At 41.8% G+C, this 15423-nt stretch overlaps 1 protein-coding gene across 1 annotated transcript in view; it reads right to left on the bottom strand.

The window, feature by feature from the left end:
- Nucleotides 1-2264: 2264 nt before the first annotated feature.
- chmp6b (charged multivesicular body protein 6b) overlaps nucleotides 2265-15423 on the bottom strand; it is a 46328-nt gene continuing 33169 nt past the window's right edge. Inside the window, exons 3-8 of the mRNA XM_078225717.1 lie at nucleotides 15090-15177; nucleotides 13187-13273; nucleotides 11393-11458; nucleotides 11185-11265; nucleotides 9392-9455; nucleotides 2265-4624 (exon numbers count right to left, since the gene is read on the bottom strand). Of these exons, the coding sequence (XP_078081843.1) occupies nucleotides 4572-4624; nucleotides 9392-9455; nucleotides 11185-11265; nucleotides 11393-11458; nucleotides 13187-13273; nucleotides 15090-15177 (439 nt within the window). The 3' untranslated portion in view covers nucleotides 2265-4571. The remainder of the gene's footprint in view (nucleotides 4625-9391; nucleotides 9456-11184; nucleotides 11266-11392; nucleotides 11459-13186; nucleotides 13274-15089; nucleotides 15178-15423) is intronic.

Genomic DNA, 15423 nt, shown 5'->3' with positions numbered 1-15423 from the left:
GAGAGACTGAGTAGACTGGGGCTATACTCATTGGAATTCAGAACAATGAGGGGGGATCTTATAGAAACATATATTATGAAGGGAATAGATAATCATAGAAATCATAGAAACCCTACAGTGCAGAAGGAGGCCATTCGGCCCATCGAGTCTGCACCGACCACAATCCCACCCAGTCCCCAACCCCACACATCCACCCGCCAATCCCACTAACCTACGCATCACAGGACTCTAAGGGGCAATTTTTAACCTGGCCAATCAACCTAACCCGCACATCTTTGGACTGTGGGAGGAAACCGGAGCACCCGGAGGAAACCCACGCAGACACGAGGAGAATGTGCAAACTCCACACAGACAGTGACCCGAGCCGGGAATCGAACCCAGGACCCTGGAGCTGTGAAGCAGCAGTGCTAACCACTGTGCTACCGTGCCGCCCTTACACTAATTACACTAAGATAGCAGGGAAGTTGTTTCCACTGGCGGGTGAAACTAGAACTAGGCGGCATAACCTCAAAATAAGGGAAGCAGATTTAGGACTGAGTTGAGGAGGAACTTCTTCACACAAAAGGTTGTGAATCGTGGAATTCCCTGCCCAGTGAAGCAGTTGAAGCTACCTCATTAAATGTTTTTAAGGCAAGAATTGATAAATTTTTGAACAGTAAAGGAATTAAGACTTATGGTGAGCGGGCGGGTAAGTGGAGCTGAGTCCATGAAAAGATCAGCCATGATCTTATTGAATGGCGGCGCAGGCTCGAGGGGCCAGATGGCCTACTCCTGCTCCTAGTTCTTATGTATTCCGCTCTGTTAACTCCCTCTGGTTCCCATAACCCTGATGTGGAGATCCGGCGGATGTCCCATACACCTGCCAAGTTGGTTTACACTCTCCCCAATAGCATTAGCAAATGACCCTGCAAGGAACTCAGCCCTGGTATAATTTAGGTTCCTGTTGAGGTCCCATCTCCCCAGAGCCAGTACAAGAATCTAAAGCCTTCCCAAATGCACTCTCCCCTGCCACATATTTACCTGCTTTATCCTCCTACTTTTGGACACACCAACAAATTATCAAAATGCCTGTAATGGTATGAATATAGGTGAATGCAGCTAAAATTATATTTCGTACAAGGCATTCATAGACTGAATACAGGTAAGGAGGAAATGCTTCTAGGCAAAGAATCTAATAGACACCTCTTCCACTATTGCCTGGTCAGGTAAGTATTTAGGTATTGGAAAGGAGAATGGCACAAGGAATAGTGAGATGAGATTGGAATGCAAAGGGTGCATTCTTACACCACCTGCCGCCAGAGGGCAGCACAGTGGCACAAGTGGTTAGCATTGCTGCCTCACAGCGCCAGGGACCCGGGTTCAATTCCGGCCTCGGGCGAGTGTGTGTGTGGACTTTGCACACTCTCCCTGTGTTTGCGTGAGTTTCCTCCGGGTGCTCCGGTTTCCTCCCACACTCCAAAGATGTGCAGGTTAGGTTGATTGGCCATGGTAAATTGCCCCTTAGTATCAGGGGGATTAGGAGGGTAAATATGTAGGGTTACTGGAATGGGATCTGGGTGGGATTGTTGTTGGTGCAGGCTCGGTGGGCCAAATGGCCTCCTTCTGCACTGTATGGATTCCATGATACCACAAAGCTTCTTCAGTCAGTGAGAATTGACTATTAGCCATTATAAAGTAAAGCAAATTTGGGGCTGCACAGTGGCTAGCACTGCTGCCTCACAGCGCCAGGGACCAGAGTTCGATTCCCGGCTTGGGTCACTGTCTGTGTGGAGTTACTGCATTCTCCGTGGGTTTCCTCCGGTTTCCTCTGAAAGACGTGCTGGTTAGGTGCATTGACCCGAACAGGCGTTGGAGTGTGGCGACTAGGGGAATTTCACAGTAACTTCATTGCAGTGTTAATGTAAGCCTTACTTGTGATTAATAAATAAAAAAAATTATATTAGAGCTGAAAATGTGCACAGTTTGAATGTAGTTAGAGGATACCATGAAGGAAAAGTTGGGATTGAAGAGGCAAAAAACATTGATTGGCAAAGTGACCTTTTATCAGTCCCAACCTTTCTCCTGAGTCATCAGTGTTATCAAGTTTCATTTCAATGAAGACTCAAGGACAGATTACGTTATCAACCCCTGTAATCTTTGAAACATTCTCTGAACTTGCAACCCACATATACACACACATATTGTCAGAGATGGTTAGTCATAGTTAGTCACAATGCATTTTACAATTTTGTTTAAAGGACAAAGAACTGACATCACAACTAAGGTACATTTAATAATTTGAAAAATGTGAGCTTTATTTTCCCCACCTCAGTATTTCAATTGACAGCGAGTTCTCTATTGTCCTTCTCAAATAATTAGTTAAAATTCCAACGTTGTTTCAAACAGCAACTGTCCCAAAATGCACGAGCATAGTTTCAAGTCTAAAATGTATTAAAGGACTAAAGCAACATTTCTAAATAAAAAAAACGTACATTCCCACTTTTATTCATCGAGAAAACATCTTACTGCAAAAAAATTCAAATTATGGTTGTTTTTATTCTACTTTATAATAACAAATACAATTTGTAGAAATTTTTGTTTTACAGAGGTCAAAAAAGTGTGTGTGTGTCGGTTTGAAAGCATGGTACCAAAAAGGTCAAAACACCAAGATCATAAGGCAATTGCCACAGCCTTGACAGAAATCAATTTTGTTCTTTAAAATTCAGCTGGGCACAACTCTTACATACATGTATCCAAATAAAAGTTCAGCATTTGATACATGCACAAAAGTTTATTAGGTTATGTGCTATAGGTAAGAATTTGATCTTCAAGATTTGAGTAATGAAAACAAGTTTTATTTTCAGTATGAAAGCGAGTTTACCCCATTAAGTGTCTACTACAGCTGATTAAAAATAAATATACAAGTAATTCTTACACTTGTGACTTGAGTCATTTGAGTTTGTCAGAAAAAAAGATTCCCTCTCCCTGCATGCAACAGACACACACACGCACGCAAGCACCCATGCACGCACACACGCACTTTGCCAATGCTAGTTTGTTGGGGCGACGTGCCCTCACATTCTCTTCCCAGTGGCAAAATGCTTGGCCTCTGGTCAGCACATCCCCTCATGGCACAGGCATGATTACGAATCTCACTCGTATATCACCTGAGTTTTCATTTGTACAAGGTGGTTAGTTTAAGTCCCAATCATCACTCTTCCCTCACCACCTGGCAATATGTAAAACCTATTTTACAGTAAAATGCTTCACAAAAACTATGGTTGTGCACAATAGGAGTTTGCACATTTAGGACTGAACCGTGTAAACACTCGGGGTGACTGAGTTGTCACATTGTTCTGGGAGGTGGCTTTAACAGAATAGTTCCATGTTGAACAGACCTTCATCACATGCAAACAGAATCTAGAATAAGGTGACCAAATGATAACCAATACAAGGGCAAGTCAAGAAACATATAATTTAACCTTGTGATACAAAAGTGTTCTGTTTGGTTTTTAAGGAAATGAAGCTGCAATTAAATAACATTGGTAACATGATTATAAAACAGAAGGGTGAAAGTTTGATTAGCAGCTCAAAGTCATTTTCAGTCTTTACGTAAAAGCCCAAACCTTCCATTTCAAATTCAGCATCACACAGCAAGAGATTTTAAAAGTACTGAGTGGAATTACAAAGTAGTTCCAAACTTCTTTTTAAAAAATAAATTGGATAAATAATGGAAGCCATCAAAAAACTTGATCAACTCGTCAAGTTCCAGAACTATAATTTCAATTCTACCCATTTACGAACTTAGCAATGATGCCCAATCCAAAGCACTGTCCACAGAATTCCACCGCACAGTGTTTACAAAGAGTTCAGTTGAGGCTCCTGTTTATGTGGAGATTACAGATATAATAAAGATTTTACAATACTGTTCTTAGCCCTATAAATTAAACATCTTCGGTATCAGCCTTTCTAAATACAAGTCAAATTTTGAAATGTTTCATGTAGGAGAATTTGTTAACAGAACAGAATACATTTACAATAATTATTCCATCACTGCCAATGTGCTACATCTGTGGGGAGTTTTTTATATACACACACACGCACACACACACTGGACTATTCCCTTTACTGCTGCACTACTTAGAATCTTAGTGAAATATTCAAAGTTAATGTTTTACAGATATAAATGTATCTCACCATATTTATCCGCTACTATATTTCCAGGCAAGTACAGATTTATCTGTAAACCATTTCATATTTTAGGACTAAGCAGATACCAAAGATTTGTGTGTTAGCTTGATTGCGAATACATCCGATACAGGAACTTCAAGGAAACACTGGCTTTAGGACAGCAAGGCTTTTTTTTGGGACTTTTTGAAAAAAGTAAAAAATACACTTTAAAAAAAAGTCAAAATAGTAGTTTTCATTTTTGAAAAGTAAATAATGTCATGAAAAGAGTAAAGATTCTCCTGATATGCATGTAGAGTCTGAATTTCTCAACCCTCGAAAGGGGTGGTGAATCATGATCATCTCTATAAAACACATACTGAAGAGAAATTATATACGCCAATGTCACAAAGTCTGAATCTCAGTTAAGATGCTGCCACCATCTCTTGTTTCGGTGTGTTTTTAACTGGTTCCCTTCCTGTTTAAGAAACAAAAGAAATAAGAAAGTTAATTCCCCAACTGACTTTTCTTGAAAGGATATAACTTTTAAAATCCACACAAAATACAAACTAAACAGTACCTGTAGGTCGAAATCCAATGTCAGCATCAACCGCTGCTTGTTCAGAACTAGGGAACAGCTCCCTCCACTGTGTCCCAATCTGCCATGCTCCAAACCCAAGAACATTCTTTGACTGTGTCAGTGTACCATTTCCTAACCCCATCCCAACTTTCCAATTAATTCAATCCCAGTGTTCAAAATATGGCTTGGTAGAGCATCACGTATTTTTTGCACAGCGGAATTAATCCAAAGAAATGTTTTGAATATTCAAGGATGTCTGTTTGTTATTTTGGACAGGTAAGAGATGTCCAAACATACAAGATTTGTTGAACACTTGTGTAAGGGAATATGCTCGAAAGTAAACATCCAACCGCAAGCACAGTATAAAGTCATGTTCCACTTCAACAACCATTGCTGGATAATTTGTACTTGTTTTGCTTTTACTGTCTCTCATTTATGTCCACCTGTCTCTCAAACCAGTGTTGCATGATCTATCATTCTACTCATTTTTCTACATTTTACATAATTAGAAAATCTCCATCTTCAAACATGCTACAGGTGGGCTAATAAGTTAGTTTATGGAAATATAATTTGCTCCTTTTAGATTCTTTTTAAAATAAGCAGACTGTAATAGATCTTACACAAAACTGTGGACAGGTAGGCTTCAACTCCCAAAATCTACTTGTAAAGATATGATGTACAGCTCGCTAGCAGTCCTCTGATCCTAATCAATTATTAAATTTTCTCATATTCTAGGACGATTTGTGCTGACATCGAGAAGCAAATCTTTCTGAAAAAGCACAGTGAACTTGTTGATCTAAGTGATTCCAGGGAGAACTGGTCCTCACTACAGTGAGTGATATGTCAGGCAAATATTAGAACATAGAAAAGCTACAGCACAAACAGGCCCTTCGGCTCCCAAGTTGCGCCGAACAAGTCCCTACTTACTAGGCTTACCTATAACCCTCTATCTTACTAAATTCCATGAACTTATCCAAAAATCTCTTAAAAGACCCTATAGAATCCGCCTCCATCACCACTACCAGCAGCCGATTCCACGCACCCACCACTCTCTGAGTGAAAAATTTACCCCTAACATCTCCTCTGTACCTACTCCCCAGCACCCTAAACCTGTGACCTCTTGTGGCAACCATTTCAGCCTTGGGTAAAAGCCTCTGAGAATCCACTCTATCAATACCCCTCAACATCTTATACACCTCTATCAGGTCACCTCTCATCCTTCGCCTCTCCAAGGAGAAAAGACCTAGCTCTCTCAACCTATCCTCATAAGGCATGCCACCTAATCCAGGCAACATCCTTGTAAATCTCCTCTGCACCCTTTCTATGGCTTCCACATCCTTTCTGTAATGAGGTGACCAGAACTGGGCACAGTACTCCAGGTGGGGTCTGACCAGGGTCCTATACAGCTGCAGCATTATCTCCAGACTTCTAAACTCAATTCCTCTATTGATGAAGGCCAGTATTCCATACGCCTTCTTAACCACAGCCTCTACCTGCGACGCTGCTTTGAGCGTCCTATGAACCCGGATCCCAAGATCCTTCTGATCTTCCACACTGCCAAGCATCTTACCTTTAATATTATATTCTTTCATCCTATTTGACCTGCCAAAATGAACCACCACACACTTATCTGGGTTGAAGTCCATCTGCCACTTCTCCGCCCAGTCTTGCATCTTATCTATGTCTCGTTGCAACTGCTGACATCCCTCTACACTATCCACAACCCCACCAACCTTTGTGTCATCAGCAAACTTGCCAACCCATCCTTCCACTTCCTCATCCAGGTCATTTATAAAAATCACAAAGAGCAAGGGTCCCAGAACAGATCCCTGGGGCACTCCACTGGTGACCGACCTCCATGCTGAAAAAGACCCATCTACAACCACTCTTTGCCTTCTGTGGGCAAGTCAGTTCTGAATCCACCAAGCAATATCCCTTTGTATCCCATGCCCCTTCACTTTCTCAATGAGCCTTGCATGGGGCACCTTATCAAACGTCTTGCTGAAATCCATATAAACGACATCTCCCGCTCTTCCCTCGTCTATGTGTCTAGTTACATCTTCAAAAAATTCAATTAGGCTCGTAAGGCATGATCTGCCTTGGACAAAGCCGTGCTGGCTATTTCTGATCATACTATTCCTCTCCAGACGTTCATAAATCCTGCTTCTCAGGATCTTCTCCAGCAACTTACCAACCACTGAGGTTAGACTTACCGGTCTATAATTTCCCGGGCTATCTCTTCTCCCTTTCTTGAATAACAGAACCACACCCGCAATCCTCCGGAACCTCTCCCATCTCCATTGATGATGCAAAGATCACCGCCAGAGGCTCAGCAATCTCTTCCCTCGCCTCCCACAGTAACCTGGGGTACATCCCATCCGGTCCCGGCGATTTATCTAACTTGATGCTTTTCAAAAGCTCCAACACATCCTCTTTCCTAATGTCCACATGCTCAATCTTCTCAGTCCACTGCAAGTCTGCACTGCAACTACCAAGATCCTTTTCCACTTTGAATACTGAAGCAAAGTATTCATTGAGTACCTCTGCCATTTCTACCAGTTCAATACAGACTTTCCCACCGTCACATTTGATAGGTCCTACTCCTTCACATCTTATCCTCTTGCTCTTAACATACTTGTAGAATGCCTTGGGGTTTTCCTTTATCCTGTCTGCCAAGGCCTTCTCATGACCCCTTCTTGCCCTTCTAATTTCCCTCTTAAGTTCCTTCCTACTAGTCGTGTACTCTTCTAGATTTCTAACATTACCTAGCTCCCTGAACCTTTTGTAGGCTTTTCTTTTCTTCTTGACTAAATTCATTACAGCTTTCGTGCACCATGGTTCCTGTGAGCTACCATAATTCCCGTCTCATTGGAACGTTGCTGTGTAGAGCTCCAGACAAATTTTCTTTGAAAATTTGCCACATTTCTTCTGTACATTTCCCTGAGAAAACCTCCTTCTAGTTTATGCCTCTAATTTTCTGCCTAATAGCCTCATAATTGCCCTTACTCCAAATAAACACTTTCCTGGCTTGACTGATCCTATATCTCTCCAATGCTAATGTAAAGGAGGTACAGTTATGATCACTATCCCAAAATGCTCTCCCACTGAGAGATCTGACACCTGCCCAGGTTCATTCCCTAATACCAAATCAAGTATAGCCTCTCCTCTTGTAGGCTTATCCACATACTGTGTCAGGAAGCCCTCCTGAACACACCTAACAAACTCCCCCCCCATCTAAACCCCTTACCCTAGGGATATTCCAATCGATATTTGGGAAATTAAAATCTCCCATCACGACCACTCTGTTATTATCACATCTCTCCAGGATCTGCTTCCCAATCTGCTCCTCCACGTCCTTGCTACTATTGGGCCATAGTTTGCTGTGGCAGGGTATTTAACTTGCCAATCACGTTTGTGTCTTTAAATTATTTGCCTGCAAGCTGATTATAAAGTTTAAAGTTTATTTATTAGTCACAAGTAAGCTTTACATTAACACTACAATGAAGTTACTGTGAAATTCCCCTAGTCACCACAGTTGGGTCAATTCACCTAACCAGCACGTCTTTCAGACTGTGGGAGGAAACCGGAGCACCCGCAGGAAACCCATGCAGACACAGGGAGAATGTGCAAACTCCGCACAGACCCAAGCCGGAAATTGAACCCGGGTCCCTGGCGCTGTGAGGCAGCAGTGCTAACCACTGTGCCACCGTGCCGCCCATTAGGTAAATCTGGGACCTGAGTGAACATGGCAAATAATTGCGATTCTCCTTAATCAACCAATCAGGTTGTGAAATTAACAGTTCCAAGAACAGAGACGGGGAAGAGAAAATTTAATGGGTGAATCCAATGTCAGATCAGGTACAGAAAGAAAAGGAATGACAAACTGAACTCAAAAGAGGGGAAATAAACATTTTCAACAAGTTAAGTCTGAAGGAATGAGATTTCACACTTGTAATAGTTACTTTTCATTGCCAGAGCGGGTGATCAGCTGTAATTAACGATGATCCATCCCATTGTTAAAAGGGCTGAGATGGGAATGGGCAGTATTTCACTTTGTGGTGAGGTGGAGTTTCTTTCTACCACACGAATATCAGAATTTAATGCCTTTCAACGGTGAGGCAGAAAGCGAGGTACCAATTTTGCCAAACTAAACGGAAAACAACTTGATCAGCAATATTGGCGTTTAACCAGCCTTTCCTGTAGTTGCTGTACTATTTATGCATAAATAACAGAGCACCATTAGCCACGTCATCTTTTTGACAGCAAATAATGAATCATTAGATTTTTGACACAGTAAGGAAAAATACTCCCCCTTTAATTATATTCACAACCACAATAAATATACCAGGCCCATTAGAGGCCAAGTGGAGCTACCTACATCAGCTTTCTACCAGAATACATCACACAACCTAGTAAGAAGAAAAAATACACAAGATTCTGAGGGTCCTTTCCTGAGCTTGTGCTACTGGCAGGGAGTTTCACCCACTGACCAGGAGTATCAGAAATTCACACATACGCTGCCCACCATTTGCTGCTCATTAACTTCTCAAACGGACTATATGCCACCAAGGTTAAAATATCCAAAACAAAGTGGATAAGCTCTTTAAACTTAAAGACTTCCTACAAAACTGAATTCGGCTAGTAAATCATAAATTTCATGCATACCTTTCTCTCTTGCAGGTATTGTTGGCAGTGGCTCCGCAGGAACTTCCGGTAATTCAATTTCTTCCTGAAAGTTTCAAAAATTACTTTTCTATTAGTAATTAATGCCTAAACAGGTATCAGGAAATTTATACTTCCTGCAAAAGATTTAGTAAGATTATGTAGCCAGTCTACTAAACAGGAATTCACAATTGGAGGGAACACAAATACAGGTAAAAAAATTGCATGAAACTTTGTGGTCAGCAGTGAAGGAACAGCACTTGCTATTCACTCTGCTTACTACTGACCACAGACTTCTGGCAGGATTTTGAACAGCAACCTGTTGTCATTGGTCTTCCAATCAATCCAGCATAAAACTCGCTCGAGGAGATAGAACATAGAACAGTACAGCTAGAACAGGCCCTTCGGCCCACGATGTTGTGCCGAGTTTTATCTGAAACCAAGATCAAGCTATCCCACTCCCTATCATCCTGGTGTGCTCCATGTGCCTATCTAATAACCGCTTAAATGTTCCTAAAGTGTCTGACTCCACTATCACTGCAGGCAGTCCATTCCACACCCCAACCACTCTCTGCGTAAAGAACCTACCTATAGAACATAGAACAGTATGGTATGTCCACATAGGGCAAGTAACCACGAGGTGAATTCTTCAATCCCGATAGGAGGTGGTGTGGAATTTCATACTGTCAGCCAACTTGCTGAATTCCCAGCACCATCTTGCCTCCTGGCCATTTTCCCAGATGTGGGACAGGTGTGACAGGGCTACCTATAAAGTTTATTTATTAGTGTCACGAGTAGGCTTACATTAACACTGCAATTAAGTTATTGTGAAAATCCCCTAGTCACCACACTCCAGTGCCTGTTCGGGTACACTGAGGGAGAATTTAGCATGGCCAATGCACCTAACTAGCATGTCTTTTCGACTCTCGGAGAAAACCAGAGCACCCGGAGGAAACCCAGGCAGACACGGTGAGACAGTGCAGACTCCACACAGACAGTGACTCAAGCCAGGAATCGAACCTGGGTTCCTGGCGCTGTGAAGCAACAATGCTAACCACTGTCCCACCGTGCCACTTGATAAGTAAAAGGAAATATTTTAATCCGCAACAATAAATTCTGAAAAAATGAAACTCAATTGTGAAATTACATTTTCAGTGCCAGAGAGATTGCTTGGCACTATTTAAGACTAACCATGGTGTTAAACATTCACTTACACCTGAATGCACTAGCTTCAACTTTTTTGATGTGTTTAGTGAATAAGTATTGCAATTTAACACCCTTACAGAGATTCCAGTGCCAAGTCTTCTTGCAAAATACCAGGTTGTGGGGGGAGCAGGGCAAATTGAGTAAGAATTTCCAGGGGGTTTCTGTATTTAGCTACCTATTTGTGGTCCCTGAAAGTCGCTGTCCAATTTAAATTCAATAAACAGCAAGCACTAATAACCTCAAGTGTTATTCTCAGCTCAAAAATCCAGGCAAACGTCAGTCTATATTAGCTGAGTATCAACGATATCAAGTCAATTTTATTGAGATTAATGAAAGTTAAGGTTTAGTTATTTGTATGGCCAGGGAAGTGGTTATAGTTTGATGTAAAGGTTAAGAATCCATTCAAAGGCTTCGGACGGAGCAACATGAAGGGTTCTGAAGACACCAGGAATGAATTTCCCAGGGCAGAGATTCGTATATGGGTGATAATCTGACTTGGATGGTCAGAGTAACACATGTAGGAGAGCAAGTGATGTATTAAGGGGCCGGCTGGTTAATTGCTGAGTAAATAGATGAATGCATATTCTCACCTGAGTTATAGCATCTAGTTCAGCCAGAATGGCATCCTCATCTTCTTGAGTTATACCTCCAGCTAAAATTTCATCAATTTGCTGAAATTACAAAGCATATTGTTATGAAATATTGTTTAGAACACATTTGACAACTTTCCATTCTTGTTGTTTTAATCTTACATTTTTAGGCATCAGTAGAATTGTAGCTGTGTATTATATTACTCACCCGCTGGTATTCAACAGCCTCCTGGGTCTCATCCATTATTCTTTCTACTTCTTCAATAGACATGACCTAAAATAAAAAAAGTTTCTTCAGTGCTACCATACTATTTTAAGAATTTGGGCATTACACAGGGGAAAGAATCTGTTATCTGGCACACTGTGAATGGGAGGTGCCGGTTAATCAAATATGCCAGTTCATAGAATCCCTGTAGCGCAGAAAAGGCTATTCGGCCCATCGAGTCTGCACCAACTCCGTGACCAAGTATCTTATCCAGGCTCTCTCCCGTCCTATCCCCACACATTTCTCAGAGGTCATAGAGGTCTACAGAATGGAAACAGGCCCTTCAGCCCAGCTTGTCCATGCCACCCCTTTTTTTTAAACCACTAAGCTAGTCCCAATTTCCCGCGTTTGGCCCATATCTCTCTCTATACCCATGTAACTGTCTAAATGCTTTTTAAAAGACAAAATTGTACCCGCCTCTACCACTACCTCTGGCAGCTTGTTTCAGACACTCACCACCCTCTGAGTGAAAGGACTGCCCCTCTGGGCCCTTTTGTATCTCTCCCCTCTCACCTTAAACCTATGCTCTCTAGTTTTAGACTCCCTTACCTTTGGGAAACGATGTTGACTATCTAGCTGATCTATGCCCCTCATTATTTTATAGACCTCTATAAGATCACTCCTAAGTCTCCTACGCAACCAGGGAAAAAAGTCACAGTCTATCCAGCCTCTCCTTACCTCAAACCATCAAGTCCTGGTAGCATCCTAGTAAATCTTTTCTGCACTCTTTCTAGTTTAATAATATCATTTCTATAATAGAGTGACCAGAACTGTACACAGTATTCCGAGTGGGGTCTTACCAATGTCCTGTACAACTTCAACAAGACGTCCCAACTCATGTATTCAATGTTCTGACCAATGAAACCAAGCATGCCGAATGCCAACTTCACCACTCTGTCCACCTGTGACTCCACTTTCAATTAACCTGTACCCCTAGATCGCTTTGTTCTATAACTCTCCCCAACAGCCTACCATTAACTGAGTCAGTCCTGTCCTGGTTCGATCTATCAAAATGCATCATGGTTAATCCATCTAACCTACACATCTTGGGACATTCGATTTTACCCAAGATAAAAGGTGTTCCGTGTTTTCATCCAATCAGAAAGGTGATTGTGCGGGTATTGAGGTCTCGTGAGAGGTGCGGGAGTGCGCAAATCAAGTGAGGGTCGGGGATGCTGAAGGGAGATGATGCTGCAGCGCAGTGAGAGGCGGAGACTGGAGCAAAGACAGCACCCCGATAGCAACTACTGGCGAGTTTGACATCTCCAATACAGAGCCAACCCCAAAATTCCAGTTAATAGAGAATTCTGGTTGGTAGACTGCCGGCCAAGACAAAACTGTAATATAATTCACTTCAAAAGGAAAAACACCTTTGTTTGTTCTGAGCTGGGGAATTTAAATTTAATTCATAAAATTGAGGCACTCAGTAATTGTCATAATACTGCTGGATTTTCGTAAAACCCATATGACTCACTAATGTCCTTCAGAAGACAAAATCTGCTAGTCTCACCCAGTCTGGCCTACACATGACTCCAGTGTACTGGTGGGTTTTCTCAATGCACATGAACAGCAGTGGTTCAAGAAAGCAGCTCAACACCACCTTCCCAAGGGCTATCAAGGGACAAGTAATGAATGCAGGCCTTGCCAGCGATGCTCTCATCCCAAGAATGGACAGAATAACATTTAAAATGCAGGCGGCTTCACCAATGGTGTCCTCTACTTTTCACAGATACATACCTCATGCATTTTCTGAAGGCAATCATTTCCAATTTTTAGTCCTTCAATAACTTTCATTTCTATTTGAGCAAATTCGATGTCTTGAACCTTTAAAAAAATAAACAAGACGTAAAAATGTGTTATGTTCACAAAAGACAGGTTTCACTTGCTACAGCAAGGATTGTACTAGGAATGGGAGAGAAGAGGCAGTAAAGAGACAGAAGTTAAGTGAGCAGGGCGTATCAGCTTGCTATCATTAAAGGGACGGATGTGAAACGTTGCTGGTAACTTAGCCATAATTAAGACACATTAGAACATAGAACATAGAACAGTACAGCACAGAACAGGCCCTTCGGCCCACGATCTTGTGCCGAGCTTTATCTGAAACCAAGATCAAGCTATCCCACTCCCTGTCATCCTGGTGTGCTCCATGTGCCTATCCAATAACCGCTTAAATGTTCCTAAAGTGTCTGACTCCACTATCACTGCAGGCAGTCCATTCCACACCCCAACCACTCTCTGCGTAAAGAACCTACCTCTGATATCCTTCCTATATCTCCCACCATGAACCCTATAGTTATGCCCCCTTGTAATAGCTCCATCCACCCGAGGAAATAGTCTTTGAACGTTCACTCTATCTATCCCCTTCATCATTTTATAAACCTCTATTAAGTCTCCCCTCAGCCTCCTCCGCTCCAGAGAGAACAGCCCTAGCTCCCTCAACCTTTCCTCATAAGACCTATCCTCCAAACCAGGCAGCATCCTGGTAAATCTCCTCTGCACTCTTTCCAGCGCTTCCACATCCTTCTTATAGTGAGGTGACCAGAACTGCACACAATATTCCAAATGTGGTCTCACCAAGGTCCTGTACAGTTGCAGCATAACTCCACGGCTCTTAAACTCCAACCCCCTGTTAATAAAAGCTAACACACTATAGGCCTTCTTCACAGCTCTATCCACTTGAGTGGCAACCTTTAGAGATCTGTGGATATGGACCCCAAGATCTCTCTGTTCCTCCACAGTCTTCAGAACCCTATCTTTGACCCTGTAATCCACATTTAAATTAGTCCTACCAAAATGAATCACCATTAAGTGAACTTAATTCAACAACATGCCAAAAAGCAACCTTTTCCATTTTTGTGTGCTCATTAAGTTGTGGAATATTGCTGCTATCTGACAATTTGCTGTTTACAACACTCAGTATTCAGTCTAGCCCTACTGAAATTCCCAAACTGGATGTACCACTTAGATGCACAATAAAGCTCTCCACTCTTCCCATCAGAAGTGCTTTGCACCAACCCCAAAAAATATTTCAATTTTTCACAATAGCCATTCTGAGAGAGTGGCAATTTAGGGGGACGTGTTTGTATTTTTTTTTAAACCGGTGCTGACTAGGAATAGGGTGAAATCTGTTCAAATGTATTTTACACAAAGCACTCTCAAACTCATCATTCTGGGGTAGATTTTAAACCACTTTTTAAAGCCCCGTGTGCAGTTCATGGCACAATGCAGTTTCATCCGACTCATCTTGCCTAGATAATTAATTGCAGTGAGGAGAAATTGCATGGGGTAAGGAAGGGTTGAGAAAATGAGAAAAGGGGTTAAACCGAAGGAAAATGGAAATAGGGATGACGGAGGCATGAAATAGGGGTTGGATTAGAGGAAGGTGGATAAAATGGTGGGAAAGAAGGGAACAGTGCAAGGGAAAGAAGGGATGGATAGAGCGAGGTTTGGCGAAATGTGAAGGCAAGGAAAGAATTTCTGTCGCAAAGCTCAGGAGAATTTGCCCAGCAAGTTAATCCTACATTCCCAGTAAGCATAAATTAGGGCACTAAATCAAGATCATAATAACAGACAAATTTTCCATTCATGATCTGAGGCATTTGTTTATCCATGTTATACAGAATTGAAAGCTTTTCCTTACCATTTTCTCAAGGTTGCTAATCTGAACTTCAGTTTTATCAAGAAGTTGTTCCTGATATCGTTTCTTCTTGAGCAGAAGTTTGGCTTTCCTGAAGAACAAAGGGAAGTCTTAAACGAGTGGCATTCAGATCTTAAAAGCTTGTTCTGAGTTTATCTTCTATGACTACACGAGTGCATGGAGCAAATGTTTTTTACTCTCCTTCCCTCCCAATATACTGCCCTAGCAATCTTTACTTTATTTGACCATGTCTCTTATTAACTACATCTAATGAAAATCCACCAAGGCATCAAATACAACTGAAATAAAAATCTTCAAAGCTCTGTGAGTAGAATAC

This window comes from Mustelus asterias, chromosome 12 (genome assembly GCF_964213995.1).
Source record: "Mustelus asterias chromosome 12, sMusAst1.hap1.1, whole genome shotgun sequence".
Classification (NCBI taxonomy): Eukaryota; Metazoa; Chordata; class Chondrichthyes; order Carcharhiniformes; family Triakidae; genus Mustelus; species Mustelus asterias.
The sequence above is the reverse complement of the archived record's forward strand: the minus strand, read 5'-3'. Positions and strand labels throughout refer to the sequence as shown.